Here is a 20,257-nt window from a genome sequence, read left to right as displayed (position 1 = left end):
TTTTTTTTTTTTTTTTTTTTTTTTTTTGAGACGCAGTCTCGCTCTGTCGCCCGGGCTGGAGTGCAGTGGCCCGATCTCAGCTCACTGCAAGCTCCGCCTCCCAGGTTTACGCCATTCTCCTGCCTCAGCCTCCCGAGTAGCTGGGACTACAGGCGCCCGCCACCTCGCCCGGCTAGTTTTTTTTGTATTTTTTAGTAGAGACGGGGTTTCACGGTGTTCGCCAGGATGGTCTCGATCTCCTGACCTCGTGATCCGCCCGTCTCGGCCTCCCAAAGTGCTGGGATTACAGGCTTGAGCCACCGCGCCCGGCCCGCTAGTCAGATTTTTGCATAGCCAAATAAATCATCCTTCACCCAGGAAGAATTATGATATGGTCAAAAGAGCACTGCATTCTAATTTAGAAGGCTTGTCTTACAATACTTCCAAGCTGAATAGCTCAGGCTAGTCATGTAATCTCTGATTCTTATTTTCCTGCTTATTTAAAAAACATATTAACCCTAAGATGTATCTTCCAGAGCTATTAAGGCAATAATATGAAATATGCAGTAGATGAGACTGAAAACTATAAAGAGACATATAAATATAATAGTTTTATTTTTATTGTCACGATTGTTCTGAACTTTTCACAGTGGTTATATTTTATTCTGAAGTTTTAGTCAATAGCTATTTTCAAAGAAAACCTAACTAAAATAATTAAATAATAAATAATATTTGGGTGAGTGGATATTTTGGGTTCTTTTAGACTGAAAAAAAGCTGTTTTACATCCAATTAGTCTTTGGATCTGGATGTATCTGAGTTTGACATCTGCCTAACTGCAACACTGCTACTGAGATGAGTGGTGCACCATTAACCTTCATTGTTAAGCTTCTGTGATAAGGAGGTTTGAGCTGTGTCTTCCAACAGATTTAGACAAAATCATTAAACATTAATTATGTGAATCTTGTACCCAGATAAGACATTTTAACGTTCATGTCTTGAGGGTTCAAGTAGCTTTACTTGAGTTATTGAGAAAAAAAGAATAGAGACATGTCTGTAATTTATTCTTCTAATATATGCTTAGATTGAAAGTGGCTATGTAGAAGAAAAAGTTGAGGTAGTCTCTGAATTATATTTTTAAGAGTCAAATAATCAAATTAGCTTACAGAAGTTTTATTAACAATTTTACTTCAACAATACTGGGTAATATTTTCCTTCCATCTTGGAATAATTTTAAACACCTTTCATTTAGAAATTTCTTGGAAATTTTCAACAAATAAATATTGGTGTTTAAACTGTTAGAAATTCTTGAATCCTCTACTACATCACATTGCAGAAAGGACTTAAAACATTCATTTAAAAATTTCCGTTGGTGAATAAACTGCATTTATGGATTACAACTTATGGTTATGAACTTAGCATGTTATGAAACATCATGCTAAATGTTTTGCCCGGCACTATAGGAGTACAAATATAGTACTTTTCCTCAAGAAAGTTATAATCCTATTGAAAGAGACAAAAATAAAGCATGGAAAAATTCCTATAATATACCTAGACCTGACATATGTGTGTAGACCTGACATAAAGGTGAGATATCTTAGAGATTTAGTATAGTCGTAAGAAAGGCTTTATGAAAGTGATGAAACTTGGATTTAAGTTGAATGTAGAAGGATCTATCAAGTACAGGTAAAAAGACATCTTTGTGTGGAAACAATATGAGAAAATGTTCAGAAGGGAAGTCAGAGTTATGTTTTGGGAATCACTTAAGAAAAAAAAAAAAACTAGTCTAGGACTTATGCACACATTGGTGAAGAAAAGGTGTTGTATTTGGAGGCACCATTAGTCCCAAGTTATGGAATGATTTTAATTCCAGACAGAAATATTTTTATTTGATTTTTATGATAATGGGAAATAGTTAACGCTTTTGTGCAGGGCAATAAAATTATTTATGTAGTGTTTTTGAAAAAGGTACTTTGGTGACCAATGAAAACGAAATGGAAAGGAATGAAACTGGAAGCAGAGATATCATTGTGCTTCTGTGATAAGGCCCTGGAACTAGGGACATACTGATAAGAAAAGAATAGATGGATATGAGAGGCCTAAAAGTCATCGGTGTGAAGCAATGATGGATTTGATAGAGTGATAGCATGGTTTACTGAAATAGGTAAGCTGGCCTGGGAAGAAGGGTGATGAGTTCTTATCTAGGTAAGGGTAGTGGGAGGAGGGAGGAGATGACAGAATATCTGAGTGTAAGGGCCCCAAAGGAAGTTGGAAGTACATGGAGGTGCAAGAGAGAGGTTGGAGTCAAAACGTAGAGTCACCAGCAGGAGAGAATTAGTTGAAAACTAACACCGTGAGTTCTTCAGTGAGGGGTGCAGGGCTCCTCTTAGCTTTTGAGAATGCCTGTAGTTACTGTGTGCCCAGGCCACAGCACTAATCAAGAAGAGATCGCTAGAAAAGTAGGAACCAGGAAGTTGTTATGCTTCAGTTCCCATGATAGGGCTGTGAAATTGAGAGATAGGAAATTACTTGTATGAATACAGGAATTTTCCTAACAACCTCTGATTTATTGCTAGTCATGTCTCACGAATTCCATGTAAATCATTGTAAATCACACCACTTTCTGATGTAGTGTATGTACCATTTGTCTTTAACATATAATGAATTACAATGTTATTAAAGTTGTGATTTCATCTCTTCCTTCACGAAAGGAGGATGTTGTGACCTACCATTGAACAAACGATAAATATAGATCCACAATTCCTTTTCCAAACCTTTGGTGACATGTGTTTTAGAATTCAAAATGTTTGGATTTTAGAGATATAAAGGTACTCATATTGTGTATTACCTAATACCTCAGTGGGTTTTTATAATCAAACAGTGATATTTCTCCAGTAGGATATGTAAATATCCACATCAAGTGGGATAAATGAATTATAAGAGTCCCCACTGACATTCAAGACTGATTTCTCACTAAATGAATTCAGATCAGATTTTACCACCAAATGAGTAACAAAAAAGCTTATGAATTTTGGAATTGTTTGGATTTTGTTTTGTTGGATAAGATATTACAGACATATTACAATTTCAGAAAGAGAAAAGCTAGAAAAAAAATGAAGTGGGACAGAGAACTATGAGTTGGGCAGGGGTGGATGATGTTGGGATTTTGTAATGGACCATCAGCAAAGATCCTAAAATAAAGATTAAGTAGGAGCAAGCATTAGAACTGCAGAAGGAAATAGCAAGTGTAAGATGCTGAAGTAGGAATGAGCTTGACTTCTTTGAGGAACAGTAAGAAGACCTGTGCTGTGAGGCTGAAGTGAAGTGGGATACGCAAGACAAACTGTGATAGAACGTTGTTAGGAGATGTGGTCACATCTCACAGGCAGTGCGATCTAGGCCAGGATGGAACCTTGTAAGCCCTGTTTTTATTTTCAGTGTAATGGGAAGCTTTCAGATGACACTGGTGTGCTGTGATTTATATTTTTAAAGGTTTATTCTGGCTATGGGATATCAAAAAGATAATAGGTGAACAGAGTAGAAGCATTTTAGGAGGCTATTGTGGAGGTCCAGGAGAGGGAGAGAATACAGCAATTTGTATCAGTATGGTCATGGTGGACAAATGGATAAGTGATCAGGTTCTAAACATACCTGGTGATAGTGCCTACAGCACTTTATTTTTCTCATGTAAGCTATAAGGGAAAGAGAACTATCAAGGGTAATCCTAAAGTGAGTAGTGGCATGAATAATAGTACCATTTACCAACAAGAAGAAGAATGAAGGAGTTGCAAGTGTAGAAAATGGGAATCAGAAACCAGGAGTTCTTGCTGAAAACATTAAGATGCAGATGATTATTAGACATAGTTATACCCATGGGAATACATGAAACATAAAGTGGCTACTATTTATTGAGCAATTAAAAATGTGCTATGTCCTCTTCTAAGCTCCTTACATTTCTTAACTCAGTGGATCTTCAAAACAATCCTACACACTATCTACTGATTTTATTCACATTTTATAGATTAGGGACCTAAGACAGAGAGAGAATAATACCAAGTCAGTAAGCACAGTTCATAAGCAGCAGAATGGGATTTGATCCCAGACAGTCCGGCTCCAGAGCCCCCGCTCTTAGAGAGTATACGTCTCTGGCACTATTACCATGTTTTTCTAAGACATTCAACCTAAAAACTTAGTATTGCAATCTTGTGGAGTTAGAATAGATGGTTAGTAAGCAAAATTAAAGTGAAGGTGAAGAAAAGGTAAATGTTAGAAAACATTTTATTTCATTTTAATAGACGGTTTGAATTGTTAAAAAGAGTTTAATTTCATCTGTCTGCTCCATGAAATTTATATCTAGTTAGCAGCTTTCAGTTTTCTATTCTATAGAATGAAAACTGACTTCAAAAAGACATCTGAATTTTTAAATAGAAAAATGTATCTAATTTCTGGAAATTAGAAGGGATCTTTTTGTATCGTCTTGTCTTATTCACCTCTAAGCGTTTTTCCCCCAACTTCCACCCAATGTCATATACATAATGGACATTTGGCTAATGTTTTCATTTCAATATTTTAAATAAGTGCGTGAGAATAAGCATGACATTATTAGAGTGATCATTAACTGTGCATACCATGCTGTAGCATTTTCCTGTTAATGGATTGCCTTGTTTTTAAAATGCTTTCAGATTGGGTTGAATTTAGTCCATACGAAATTGGCATGGCTAAATATGGTACTTTTATGGCTCCAGACTTATTTGGAAGCAAATTTTTTATGGGAACAGTTGTTAAGAAGTATGAAGAAAACCCCTTGCATTTCTTAATGGGTAAGTGATCAAAATAAAAATATATCACTGATTTGTTTGACTATTTTGAAATCTGGTACATTTTAAGTTATTTTCCGTTTCTGCTTTATTTTAGGTGTCTGGGGCAGTGCCTTTTCCATATTGTTCAACAGAGTTTTGGGCGTTTCTGGTTCACAAAGTAGAGGCTGCACAATGGAGGAAGAATTAGGTATCCTAAAGATATGCTTACATTGATACAAATCTTGCTACATTGATAAATTTTATTAGCATATATGGAGAAAATATTAAATCTTCGTAAATATTTCAATCATTCTAAATTTATTAATAATTTGGTGAATCAATCTAAATATTTCCTAAAAATATTATGTAAGGTACTTCTTAAGTATTATTTTGACACTGAGGTTATAAAACTCATAAAAATCATTGATTCCTGAGTCATTTTTAATAGAACACATCTCTATTCCTTTTTTGCATTATACTGCTAAACATACTATTTTTATTAGAAAATCCTCTTTTTACCAAATAAGAGTAGCTTTTTAAAGATTAGATTCACCAACAGCTAAATGCAATGTAACACTGAAGTTTATGCTTGTCACAGTTTATTTAACCTTTAAACATTAACTCACCAGAATTCTGTTAGCATCTTATACTAATCTATACCCAAAAGAAGGAAAAAAAATCAGATCACCCCAGTACACTTAAACTAATGATTTTCAATAAATCTAACCTATTAGCCTATAATAAATTATGAATATTTACAAAACCTGAGAAAGTAGACAATCTCAACTGGGGACCAGTGGTTTTCATTCATTATAAGAATACCACAGAAACATGTTTTCTTAAATTAATAAATTTAATTTAAGCAAACAAAAAATTTACATTAGTTTGTTCCAAAAGCCTTGCCACTAGTATTTTAATCAACACTAATTTTTGTTTTGACTGTTTGGACTGATAGCATAAATAAATGGTGGCATGCTAAATCTGAATTTGGAGCCATAACAGCAGGGACCTGGGAGAAGTGCCCGATGGGCTATCAGCACAACTACCTACTATCTCTTCTCTGTCTGGGAAGTAGCACAGATCTATCTGAGAACAGAGAAGGTGACAGAATAACATTGATGACTTTTTAAATAATTAATTTACTGGAAGAATGCTTGCATACAAAAAGTTTACTGCAGAAATTTTAAACAAGCTGTCCTTGGTTATCCCAGGCAACATCAGTTGATTCCATTAAGTTTACATGCAAAAGAGAATACAATTGTAACATTAATTGGAACAGTAAGTTGGCTTATAAGCAGTATTACCACTGCTCCTACAAGAATTGATTTTTAGTTATTTGATAATTTATTTAGTATTTGTATTTAGTGTGGTAAACTCCTGTAGTTCATAATATTTTCAACAGTGTCATTTGTATTTTTGATTAGTTCTTAATGAGTAATGGAAAAGTTATCTTATAATTTCATTGGAGCCAAAGATTTTAAAATAAAAATAAAAACAAACACAGAAATAAGGCACCTTGTGCTTGTTTACTTTCTGTCCTCTGATCATCACCCAGTTAATGAGCAAACAAGGTAGGTGGCACTCATGAGCCTGCTGTGACATTTACCACGGGGCACATTCTCTTAACAGTAACTGCAAGGCAACGTGTATAATGATAAAATGATCTTACTTGATTTCTTTTAATGAACATTACATCCCAGATGAATGTCCTGTTCCCAACTCTTCGTGGAAATAACAAATTATCTCTCTAAATTATGTGAAGATTTAAAAAATAAAAATAAAAAAAAAGAAGAAAGAGAAGATCACATATTGAGGCCTGCTTCCTGTGCCCCTCTATTGAATAATCCAGATAACCTAGGGTTTGTTGTTTTTTTCTTCTTAAGGCAGGAAGAGAATAGGACTGAAATAACATATCTGAATGTGGGTGAGACAGTGGCTAAAAGCCAAGGAAAAGGAGGAGGTTTATACTAGGTAGTTTTGAGAAGGTTCTTTGTTGAGAAGTTTCCTTAGAGGCCGGCAGTCTGGCAGCGTATTGACTCGGACTGTGTGTCAGACTGAGGAGGAATATCGTGTATGTGTGATCCGCCAGTCGACAGGAAGCATGTTACCTCAGATTAAGTAAGGATTTCCAGAAATGAAACCAGAGAGGTGACCGAGAGGACTCTGAGGACTCCTGGTGACTACTGTATCCTTTGGCTGACTGAAGTCTACCTCCTAAAGGAGTGTTCAGAGATGATTTTTGCTTTTTTGTTTTCTTCCTTCTGAAGAAAGACTTTAAGGTAAATTGGGCTACAATCAGGTAACTCTGAAAGAAATTATTTACTCTCTAAGGAGTTTTGAATAAATGTGAAAAAGTTACACTTTTGAGAGATGGAGTTGTACATTACGCTAGGATGGAAAATATGTAAATTCAGAATAGTTAGCTATTCATATCATGAAGTCTTCCTTACAAATAAGACAGTGTTTTGCTGAACTATTTTCTTAAACTATCATATGTGGCAGAAAGAAAGAAAGGAAAGAAAGAAGAAAGAAATAAGAAAAAGAAGGAAAGAAGAGAGGGAAAGAAAGAAAAGAAAGAGAAAGAAAGGAAGGAAGGAAAAGAAGAGCAATAGAAAGAAAGAAAATGCTTGAGGAAGGAAAAGAAAATACATGTAGGACTAGAAACACACTTAATGTATATGGCACCTGGGATAGATAATTTCTTAACATCTCCCACACCCCCATGTAACAAAATTACTGTTGAAGATAGTCATTTTACTTGAAAAAAAAAAACAACTAGGCTGGTCACGGTGGCTCACACCTGTAATCCCAGCTCTTTGGGAGGTCAAGGCAGGAGGATCACTTGAGTCCAGGAGTTTGAGACCAGTCTAGGCAATAGAGTGAAACTTTATTTCTACAATTTTTTTTTTTTTTTTTTAGTTAGCCAAGTATGACGGCCTATGCCTATAGTCCCAGCTACTCAGGAGGCTAAGGTGGAAGGGTTGCTTGAGCCCAGAGGCAGAGGTTGAAGTGAGCAAAGATCATGCCACTGCATGCCAGCCTGGGTAACCATTTAAAAAAAAAAGAAGAAGAAAGATAACTAGTTATTGTACTAGATTTTACTGCTGTCTTTGCCTTAAGGATTTCTGGTTGTTATTTTAGTTTTTATAACTGCTCTTTTAAGATGTTCTGCAGGAAGCACAAATTCTTGACACCAAAAGGTCAATTTCAACTGATAATTTTAAATATTATTGAAAGTCAAAAGATAATTTATGTTAGTATCTTTCATTCATTTTAAGAAAACTGTTTTGTAACTCACCTGTAGATTTTGGTTTTATCCTTTATCTTCATAAACACCACTTACAAATATCTAATAAAGAAAAAGGCATATTTTTTGGTATAACAAGGAGCTTCCTATAATCGTTATTTTTTTCAGAATTATGATAAACATAAAAATTATCCTCTTTAAATCATGAATTAATAAATATAAACTAATTTTTCATGTGCCAGGAAGTTTTATTTCCAGTGAGAAATCTGAAAACATAATTAAATCTAATAAATCTAGAATTATTAAGTGGATTTAAATTTATACTAGTAGAGCTAGTAGATCTCACTCTGTGGTTTTGCTCAGATTACTTCTTTATAATACATTTAATTGTTAATTTTGACACCTGCAGTGCTTCAATTTTTTTGTTTTCTTTTCACAGAAAATATTACAACAAAGCATATTGTGAGTAATGATAGTTCGGACAGTGATGATGAATCACACGAACCCAAAGGTGAGTGAGCCAGGAACTTCTCTGGCCGAGATCCATGAGGAAAGGATATGAACACTTTGTCTGATTTTCTCACTCAAGATGCTGATGGTAATCTCTACTTCAGACACGGAAGTGATAAAATTGTAGTTTTCTATTGAGAGAAAGGATTGCATGTTGCATGTCTAACAAAGTAGGCAGCACATATATATCCCTAATTTGTTTTATTTTAATACCTCAAAAATACTATAAGTTGAACAAATGAACAGATCCGAGATGGTAGATAGAGCACTGGGCTTCTCAGCATGGTTACTGTGATTTGGGAACCTTTTTAGATGGCTTTAAAAATTAAAATTTTGTCTTCTGGAATTTTATTATTAAGTAACATGAAAAATTATATTCTCACTCCATTTCTGACCCTTATTCCACTGGCTACACCCCCTTTCTTGAGAAGGGATTGGTGATGAAGTGGGGTAAAAGTATCAAGAACTTGTTGTGTATATTATTCGATAGTGTAAATGAGCCCTTTTACATTTTGGCAAGGTAGTTTTCAGTTTGGTGTGGATCATGATAGTCGATGATGGACTTGGGGCAGAGATAACGTGAGGATCAGATTGGCAACAAGTATGAAGGTCATATTTGTTTTGAATGTTTTGTGGTAAAATAGATTATTTTGATACAGTGTTTTGAGATAGCTATTTATAAAAATGTTCCCAATAGTTAAAAAAGAGCCAACAAACAAACAAAAACAAAAAGAAAACAAAACAAACAGAAGACTTTATAAGAACTGGATGTAACTGTCCTATTACAGTTTCAATATGATCATCTAGATTTTAGAAGATATTAGAGGCTTTCTGGTCCAAAACTTAATTAATTCCACTAGGCATGGAAGAGCCTGTTTTATCCTTGCTTAATTATTACTAAAATTAAAATTCTTTTTTCATACCTGGGCTGTTACTTCCTCAGAAGCTGTGTTTGTGTGAATTAGAGAAAAGCTGCCTTCTCTGGAGAATGTAGCTGCACAAGGCCATGGCTTGGCTAGTGTGTAGTGTCTTGCAAACATTAAAAAAGATGGTTCCTTCCCTGGGCAGCCAACGCTTTCACCTGGGCACAAGGCTTGGCTAGATGAGTGCAAGCTGGGTTCAGCCCTGATTTGCCCCCCTGTCCTGCTGCATTATGCAGCCCATGATCGGCCTAATCAAATAATGGCCAGCAGCCCTGATCATTACTCAGGAACCCCAAAAGAACCCTGCCCTGGAAGGAAGCAAGTCTTCATCCTGCAGCCCATGATCGGCCTAATCAAATAATGGCCAGCAGCCCTGATCATTACTCAGGAACCCCAAAAGAACCCTGCCCTGGAAGGAAGCAAGTCTTCATCCTGGCTCCTTCCTTTTTAAAATTTAAAATTTATATATATTTTAGTTGTTGAAGTTCTTTTTGTTTTGAATTTCCTTTTAATGAAGGAAGCTAGCCATTGTAAAGGGGATAGATATCATATGCCTAGCATCGCTAGAATTATTTGTGTATTGATTTAGGGGCTACCGAGGAGACAGAATAACAGTTTCTCCATTATTAAGTATTTCTATAGATGGACAGTACATTTGATAACCCCTACAGTACTAGCTGAGTCTTAAGGCTGAGAAGTTCAAGGACTGTTGAATATGGCTGCTTTGGTTTTAGGACCAGCCTTGCTTTCAGCATGATATTTAGTATGTGGTTAAGGTTTTCTTTTAGGCTCTTAGTATTTATATTTTCTCTTTTACATAGAGTTTTTAGAGCAGTTTTGGGCTCAAAGCAAAACTGAGCCCAAAGTATAGAATTACCATATGTCATATGTCCCCTGTCTACCTTCCATCTCCCCATCGCCTCCCCCACTATAAACATTCCACACCAGAGTGGTACATTTGTGACAACTGATGAACTTAAGTTGACATTATTATCAGTCAAAATCCATAGTTTACATTAGGACTCAACTGTTGGTATATATTCTATGGGTTTTGACAAATATATAATGACATATATTCATCATTATACATGTCACACACACTAGTTTCACTGCTCTAAAAATCCTGTCTCCTGCCTGTTCCCCGCTCCCCCTACCCCTAACAAGCACTAATCATTTTACTGTCTCTCTATTGCTTTGCCTTTTCCAGAATGTCTTATAGTCAGAATCAAACACTGATGTAGACTTTTCAGATCTTTCACTTAGTAGTGTACATTTAAAGTCCCTCTATGTTTTTTCTTGGCTTCATAGCTTTTTTTTTTTTTAAGCACTGAATAATATTCCACTGTCTGGTTGTGCCACCGTTTAGTTATTCATTCACCTACTGAAGAAGGTGAACTTAGAAAACTTGAACTTTGCTTTCAAGTTTTGGACATTATGCATAAAACTGCTAGAAAAATCTATGTTCACATTTTGGTGTAGACATAGATTTTTCAATTTATTTGAGTGAATATGATGTAGCACAATTGCGGATCATATGGTAATAGTATATTTAGTTTTGTAAGAAACTGTCAAACGGTCTTCCAAAGTGGCTGTACCGTTTTACATTCCCTACCAGCCATGAATGAGAGTTCTTGTTGCTCCACATCTTTTAAACATTTGGTATTATCTATGCTTTGGATATTGGTCATTCTAACAGGTATGTAGTAGTATCTTTTTATTGTTTTAATTTGCATTTCTCAAATGACATTTAACTTGAAGCATCTTCTCATATGCATATTTGCCATCTGTATATCTTTTTTGATGAGGTATCAGTTCAGGCCTTTGGCCCATTTTTGGATTGGGGTTGTTTTCTTATTATTGAATTTTAAGTGTTCTTTGTATGTTTTGTATTACATGTTTTTAATCAAATATGTCCGTTGCAAATAATTTATTTCAATCTGTGGCTTATCCTTTTATTGTCTTGAGACTCTTTCATATGTAGTCAAATGATTTTGAGCAAAGTTTTAGGTATTTTCATCTTTAGTTTCTTCAAACCTATCCTGGAACCATTACCTTCTCTCACAGAATCGTTGCAATCATTAAATTAGCAAATGCAGACAAAAGGGCTTTAAGTTGTAAAGGGTGATGCAAATAGAAATGTACTATTACTGTTATGACCAGTAAGCAATAAGTATCATTTATATGTTGACTGTTGGTTTTGTCCCACAAGTGATGCCATTATCAAAGGTATCCTGGTATGGAGGTGGGGGCTTATTGGATAATAAGAAGAAAAGTAAGAAGCCATAGCCCCAAAATCTTTGGAAATAATTGTGTATCTCATTTATATCCTGTGTAACTGGAGATAGAAGTCATTCACTTTAAAGCCTGGATTGTTCTAGTAAAAGACATTTTTTGCCCTGTTTGGCATTAGAAAAGTATAAGAGTAGAAAATAGTGTATTTGTTTTTGGTGACTATATAGTCATCTGGATTGGTTACTGAATGAAAGATCTCTTCATATACTCAGCTCAGTTAAACAAATAACTGTGAAGATAAGGATTATAAATCATGCTACTATAAAGACACATGCACACGTATGTTTATTGTGGCACTATTCACAATAGCAAAGACTTGGAACCAACCCAAATGTCCATCAGTGATAGACTGGATTAAGAAAATGTGGCACATATATACCATGGAATACTATGCAGCCATAAAACAAGGATGAGTTCGTGTCCTTTGCAGGGACATGCATGAAGCTGGAAACGATCATTCTCAGCAAACTATCACAAAGACAGAAAACCAAACACCGTATGTTCTCATTTATAGGTGGGAATCGAACAATAGAACACTTGGACACAGGACGGGGAACAGCATACACTGGGGTCTGTTGGGGGGATGAGGGGCTGGTGGAGGGATAGCATTAGGAGAAATATCTAATGGAAATGATGAGTTGATGGGTGCAGCAAACCAACATGACACATGTATTACCTATGTATCAAACCTGCACGTTGTGCAAATGTACCCTAGAACTTAAAGTATAATAAAAAAAAATTTATTTATGATGGTTTTATGTATGTTTAGTTTACATTTATTGGAAATTATGAAGCTGACTATAGAATCTCTTTTTTTTCTCTTTATTTCAACACACACACACACAGAGCCACACACACATACACACACAGTTTTATAAATGCGTGAATATTTACATACAGGGTTCCCAGAAATCGGAAAAAATGAGGTTTAGGCAGGTGAAGTTATACACTACCATAAATTGTTCTTTGATTTTGATTATGAATAAATAAGATTGATGATGATGCTTCTGCTGCTGCTGCTACAACTGTTTCTGCTACTAGCTAGTGTTTATTAAGAATTTAATATGAGCCAGGCGCTTTTCTAAGAACATTACATAGATGCATAAACACAGTTAATTCTCACAACTTTAGGAGGTTTATCAATGAGGAAATGAAGGAGGAGAAGGGAAAAGTAACTAGCAAATACTGGAGAGAGGGTTGGCACTCAAGGAGTCTGATTCTGGAGCCAATGCTATAAATGACCATACAACATAGTTTCCCAGGAGAAATGATGTATGCACAGGTTTTAAGGAAAAAGCCATTTAAAACTGCTTCTTTGGGGTGATTGCTGAATTTTAAAATGTTTAGGCATTTGTTTAAATTAAAGGCTTTTAAATCCCCAAACTTTATAAGCAAGGATGAAATGACAGGTCATAAGATCAATAGGTCATAAGGGTGTTTATTTAGTAGCAAATATATGTTGAATCCTTTAGCTCTTACTCCTTATTTTACAGAAATCCTGAATGTTTGTTAAACAGGATAAAATTTCTTAAGGTAACTTAAGAAATCTAGAGGATAGAACTAACCACTGTGGATTTTCTGTGTGTAAGTTATATGTGTGCATGCAAGTGCATGCACTTGAAGCCAGAGAAAAGGAAGAAAACAATTCAGGAAAGAAGGAAAGGGGGAAAATGAATGAAATTTACCCGGAAATCTGAGCATAGACCAAGTGGCACTGGCAAGAATACACCCTTTACACGCACTATAGGTAAAAGGTGAACTAAGAACAACTTAAGAACAAAAATGATTAACTGCAATATTAATCTAGGCAAATAAACATGTTAAACCAAACACAGAGCTTCATTGTTAATTTTACTATTTAATTATCCAAAGAAGATCCCTTTTTTTTATTTTTTATTTTTTTGGTCAGACAGAGTCTTGCTCTGTTGCCAGGCTGGAGTGCAGTGGTGCGATATCAGCTCACTGCAACCTCCTCCTCAAGTGATTGGCTCACCTGGACTCCTCCGGGTTCAAGCGATTCTCCTGCCTCAGCCTCCTGAGTAGCTGGGACTACAGGTGCATGCCACCATGCCCAGCTAATTTTTTTTTTTTTTTGTATTTTTAGTAGAGATGGGATTTCACCTTGTTGGCCAGGATGGTCTCTATCTCTCGACCTCATGATTCGCCTGCCTTGGACTCCCAAAGTGCTGGGATTACAGGCATGAGCCACCTTGCCTGGCCCAAAGATCCCTTTTTAAACATGCATGTTGGAGTCTGTATAGTGACCTTTTCTTTTTCTCCAGGCACTGAAAATGAAGATGCTGGAAGGGACTATCAAAGTGATAATCAAGCAAGTTGGATTCATCGTATGATAATGGCCTTCGTGAGTGATTCAGCTTTATTCAATACCAGAGAAGGACGTGCTGGGAAGGTACACAACTTCATGCTGGGCTTGAATCTCAATACATCTTATCCACTGTCTCCTTTGAGTGACTTTGCCACACAGGACTCCTTTGATGATGATGAACTGGATGCAGCTGTAGCAGGTAAGTGCACAAAATATCATCAGTAGGAGCTAAGGCCGGAGATCTTTATTCCTTCTCTGGAGAGAAGCATTTTAATTATTGTTAACATTTACTCATGTATTCTCAGTTATTACAACCTGCATTTAATGTGTGAAGGGCTTCAAATGACTAGGGTTATTTTTTGTTGTTTGTTTGTATTTTTGAGACAGGGTCTCACCTAGTCGCCCAGGCTGTAGTACAGTGGCACAATCATGGCTCACTACATCCTTAAATTCCGACCTGAAGCAATCCTCCTGCCTCAGCTTCCTGAGTAGCTGGGACTACAGGTGCACACCACCATACCCAACTAACTTTTGTAGTTTTTGTAGAGACAGGTTTTTGCCGTGTTGCCCAAGCTGGTCTCAAACTCCTGGGCTCAAGTGATCCTCCTACTTTGGCCTCCCAATGTGCTGGGACTACAGGTGTGAGTCACTGTACCTGGCCTGGATTATTTTTTTTAAGAAAAATTTATATTGGATAGGAAATGGCCTAGACATGTCAGTATAGAAAATTTTCATTAAAATATTGAGGAGGACGGCTGGGGAGCAGTGGCTCATTCCTGTAATCCTAGCACTTTGGGAGGCCGAAACGGGCAGATTACCCGAGCTCAAGAGTTCGAGACCAGCCTGGGCAACATGGTGAAACCCTGTCTCTACTAAAAAAAATACAAAAATAAAATAAAATAAAATAAAAGGCAGCTGTTCATGGTGGTGCACCCCTGTAATCCCAGCTACTCAGGAGGCTGAAACACGAGAACTGCTTGAACCTGGGAGGCAGACATTGTAGTGAGCCAAGATTGTGCCACTGCACTCCAGCCTGGGCAACAAAGTAAAGCTCTGTCTCAAAAAATAGAAAATAAAAAATAAAAAAAATATTGAGGGAGACTTTAGATCTTCTCTGTACTGCTCACAGTTCAGTTGCAGAAATTTGGAAACTATTTCCTATTTTCTGAAAGGGATTTAAAGAAGGGAATTGGGTGCTTATAAAATTGTTCCAAACCTTCTGGGAGCAAGCTTTAGGCTGAGCTTTCGGGAATGATTCAAAAACCACTTCAGAATCATCCCCACAAATGTCTTGGCAACTGTGCTTGGCAGGAGAAATAGCGGAAATGTAGCTTCTCTCTCATTTTCTTTTTCGGATTTTATGTGAGTGTTCATCTGTGGCAGAGGCCAGGTCTCAGTAGAACTGGAGCTGCAAGGGAATCCGGCAAACACATTCCTTAGCGTGACTCCCTAGTGCAACACAGGGTTTGAGTAAGCCAGCCTGTAGTGTTCACTAGGCTATTGGAACTGTCTCTCCAGTTCTCAGAAAGGTTAGGTAACTCTCTTAAAGCTGCCCAGCAAGAACCTTGTCACTTTCAGGTTTGTCACTTAGCCAGATCCTCAAGAATAATCCCCTTTGGTCTTCAGTTCCATGCCTGTTATAGATTTAAAGTTAAATTTGCTTTGGTGACCAATCAATACACAATAATTTTTTGGTGATAATTCTGTCATCTTAAATTTTTCTATTTCACCACACCATCATCTTTTCCTTAATGTCCAAATGTCATTCCTCAATCATTTATGAAAGGACATTTTGATTAGATGCAGTAAAAACTTAAATGGGATATTTCCAAAAACATTTTCTACTGCCTTTTGTTTAAGCATCATACCTAGAACATACTTGTGAAATTTAGGATATAGCTTTGGATTTTGTTGTTGTTTTGGTATTGTTGTTTCTATTTGTTGCTTGACCCCTTAAAAGGAATTGCAGAAGCAAAACTGACCTCTGTTGTTTAAACAAGATTAATGCAAACTCATTATATTTTGTGTTATGTTTATGGCATCAAACTCCAGGATATGAGGTATGTCTGATTATATGCCAGTAATCCCAACAGGATTCACTATGTTATATAGTATATTAACTATTATATTAACTATAATGAAATTCTAATTGTTATAAAGTCAGTATCTATTTTTAAATTCATCCCAAATAAAAATACACTTAACCATACATTCAGTGACATTATTTTTCTTGTTTAGTCACATAACTATGTTTATTGTCATCACAATACCAATTAAATGTGTCTCTTCTAGAAACATGTGCTTTATGGATGAATGATGATGAGCTTAAAAAAACTACAAATTCATAGAGCATGTCGATATATAGAGAATCTTCAGTTATTTTACTCTATAGAAAGGGAAGAACAAAGAAGATAATTCTGTCATTTTTGCTCAAAATTTCTCAACAGAGCTGAGATTGGGACACAGGCTTTTTAACATTGCTTCCAAGCCTTTCCCTTGGACACACACCATTCCCCTTAGCCCTTGGTTTTCTTAGTCATCCACTTGCTTATGTAAAAATGGAAGTTTTCTTTGTGTATACTTTATTCTATTTGTTTTACGTTACTATTTGGATTGCACCAGCTCCTTATGTAGTTTTCACAGCACGTGGTCTACACTCCACATTTTAACAACTTCCTGGTAGTTTTGCAATATTTTATGTAGATTTGGTGGTGTTGGGATTACCAGATAAAATACAGAATACCCAGTTAGATTTTAATTTTAAATATGTATATGAATAATTTATATATAATTCTTGCAGCATTTAGGACATACACTAAATAATTATTTGTTGATTATCTGAAATTCAAATTAAACCAGGCATCCTGTATTTTGTTAGCTAAATTTGGCAACTTTAGGACGTATGCCTCTTCCTTCTAAATTATTTTGCATTTTCATCTTCCTTCTGTCTTTTGTTCATTCTTTCATTCACTTAGGCTCACTGAGTACTTACAATGTGCTTGGTTCTGCACTCCAGCCTGGGCGACAGAGCCAGACTCCATCTCAAAAACAAAAAACAAACAAGCAAAAAAGAATATGAGTTTATTGTGGGTGTTTGCATTTGGAGAATAATAGTTATACACCACCTTGTCTACTCCTTTGTTCATTTCATGCCCTTTGAAAGAAGAGTTATAGACAGTTTTCATGAAACAACATAAGGAAATATAAACTATCAATCATCCCCAAATATGGCATTATATAAACCAATTTTTTTGAGATACCTGAAAATGTTTGAAGCTAAAATTATTTTAAATTAATGATGTTTGGAAAGAACTTTAAATTTTATTTCATAGTGTGTATTTCATTTAAATTACATTTTATTCATTTTTATGTATTCAATTGAAAAAATGTATATGGGGCATTAATTTCAGTAAAAACTTTAGTCAGTTCAGTCAGTTCACAGATTCATTCAACTTTATGATTTATAGGCCAATATTGCTAAAAATAATTTCATTTTAGACTGAATTTACTGAATTAAGTAGTGCTTTTTCAGAAAAAGTCCTTACAAAGATAGATCTGGCTTACTTCCCTCTGGTTGTTTCCAACTTTTAGAATAATCGTATGTTTGGAATGAAAAGTTAAAACATTTATCATAAATTGTGATCATTTTGTTTCATAAGGTCTTCCTTAAAATTCCTGTTTTAAAGAATGCCAACTGAATTTTTATCCACAATTTATTTAAAACATTAATTAAGCACATTTCTTTTTAAATTTTGCAACCCCCATGCAAAAAATAAATAAATAAATAAATAAATAAAAAGATTTCTATCTAATCTAGATATTAGTTGGAAAAATGTTACATTTGTTTACCCTATGATGATTTTGTTTATATAAATTAAAATTTGGATGTTTTGGAATTAAAGCAATCTCTCAACCTAAAATCAGTAAAGGTGCACTATTTTTCTGCCTACTACTTCACCTTGCCGACTGTATTTTGAAAACAGAAGAAATTATAGTATGATAACATTTCCCTCATGTGTTTACTGCAAAATAGTTGTGTACCTGTAGAAACAAATTTTGGAGAACTTGTTATTAGTTATATGCCTCCTTTCCTGTTTACTTTTATGTTTATCCTACTTACTGTGACACACACCATCTGGAAATAAGAAATAAAGACATGAGTTAATTTAGGCTAGAGTTCAAAACACAGACATCCAAATATTTGTACACTGAATCTGTGTGATGTATTTATAAAATGGCCACTACAAATATCCAAAGCTGATCTGCTTTAAGGAAATGTTACATAATTCTAAAACAGAGTTATGTTTTCACAACCATTGGATAACCTCATTAATTCACAAGTTTAGAAACCTTGTATGTTTTAAATTATGGCAGGATATTCTTCCGTAGTGGCATTTATCCAATACTCTATGACATTTTAGTAGATGTTATACAATAAATTGGGTTCCAGTTCAAATAAATTTGGGAAAATTTACAACTTGATCTCCCTCTTCAGATACAATGAGATACCATAATGAGTTTAAGTCCTACTTAAAGCTGCTTAAGGATAGTACTTTAAAAGGAGACTGGCTTGTATTTGAATCTCAGTTGGATCCTTTACTATCAGGCCATCTTAGGCAGTCACTTAGCATAAGCCTCAATTTACTTACAAAATAAAAATAACAATGGTACCCATGTTATGGAGTTATTTGGAGGATTGGTTAGCATTTTCATATAAAGTGCTGTCAGTGGGAGCCATAGGAAGGAGAATAGGGAATGCGCAATGTAATTGGCTAGTACTTTAAGTTGTTGAATTTTGTCTTTCTCAAGACATGACCTTATTTAATCATGGCACTCTTATTTTGTATATGAGACATAGTTTATATCTTGCATAACTATGCTTTTTGCAACACAGTTAGGAAACACTACTTTCTGGTTTGGCTTGTTTTTTTTTTGTTGTTTTTTGCGACATGGATGAACTTAGTGGATATTATACTAAGTGAAATGAGACAGACACTACATGATCTCACTGTTATGCGTAATCTAAGAGTTGAACTCAGAAGTAGAAAATAGGATGAGGATTACTAGAAGCTGGGGGGGATTTGGGGAGGAGGCAGTAGATGGAGAAAGAGGCAACCTTGCTCAAAGGGTACAAAGTGTCAGTGAGAGAGGAGGAATAAGTTCTGGGTATCTATTGCACAGCATGGTGCCTGCAGTTAATAATAATGTATATTTCAAAATAGTTAAAAGACAGGATTTAGATGTTCTTACCAAAAAGAAGCAGTAAATATTTGATGTCATGAATATGTTAGTTAGCTTGATTTGATCCACAATGTATGCATGTAACGAAACATCACATTGTACCCCATAAATGTACACAATTATTATCTACAAAATAAAAATTGTTTAAAAAATAAAATAAAACAAACAATAAAAGGAACACTACTCACCATCAGTTTATCTGGAAGGTGGGAACAATGGTGTTTAGCTACAAACTGAAGCTGGGAATTGGTCCACATGATTTTTCTCTCAAATGCCCTCACTCTAGGATTTAAGAAAGGATAAAAGGATCCTTTCTTAGTCCTTCCTTAGTTAGTCATGCCACTTTCTAAAGTAATAGTGGGACACCGTGCTTAGGGCTTAGACCTTGTGAACCTGGCTTGGAATCTTTTGAATCTGTTTGAAAATAGACAATTTATTTTACCTCTGTGAGCCTCAGTTTCCTTATCTTTAAAATGGCTATCTCCTTTGTAAGATTGTTTTCTTATCTTTAAAATGGCTGTCTCCTTTGTAAAAGTTGTATAAGAATAATAAATCTTATATATGAAATTTCTGATACATAATAGACTCAGAATAAATGAAGTCACCATTAAGAGAAATATCAGTAACCAACTAATGAATTATAACTTTTTAGTAAAATATTTAAAAATGAATTTAAGCCAAAGACTCACTATTTTTACCTTTAAGATGTTCACATATATAATTGTTAACCTAAAAACTTCAGAGGAATAAATATTAAAATTGGGCTCAACAGTCTCTTTATATATTTCTTACATCTTTACATTCCAGGTTCTGTAATAGATAGTCTAGTGTCTTGGCTGATGGCAAAGTGCATTCTCACTACTGTTTATATATACTTATTAAGAAAACAGAATTGATCTACAGATAATTATTTAAAGAACTATTTCTCTTCTCTCTCCTTAT

At 35.2% G+C, this 20,257-nt stretch overlaps 1 protein-coding gene across 2 annotated transcripts in view; it reads left to right on the top strand.

The window, feature by feature from the left end:
- Nucleotides 1-20,257, top strand: part of PLA2G4A (phospholipase A2 group IVA) — a 154,455-nt gene that overhangs the window by 102,922 nt on the left and 31,276 nt on the right. For both annotated transcript variants that reach the window (XM_025370665.1, XM_025370654.1), the window contains 4 exons: nucleotides 4,660-4,797; nucleotides 4,892-4,984; nucleotides 8,463-8,534; nucleotides 14,031-14,273. In XM_025370665.1, the coding sequence (XP_025226450.1) occupies nucleotides 4,660-4,797; nucleotides 4,892-4,984; nucleotides 8,463-8,534; nucleotides 14,031-14,273 (546 nt within the window). The remainder of the gene's footprint in view (nucleotides 1-4,659; nucleotides 4,798-4,891; nucleotides 4,985-8,462; nucleotides 8,535-14,030; nucleotides 14,274-20,257) is intronic.

Source organism: Theropithecus gelada, chromosome 1 (assembly GCF_003255815.1).
Source record: "Theropithecus gelada isolate Dixy chromosome 1, Tgel_1.0, whole genome shotgun sequence".
NCBI lineage: Eukaryota > Metazoa > Chordata > Mammalia > Primates > Cercopithecidae > Theropithecus > Theropithecus gelada.
This window is presented reverse-complemented; position numbering and strand designations above follow the sequence as displayed.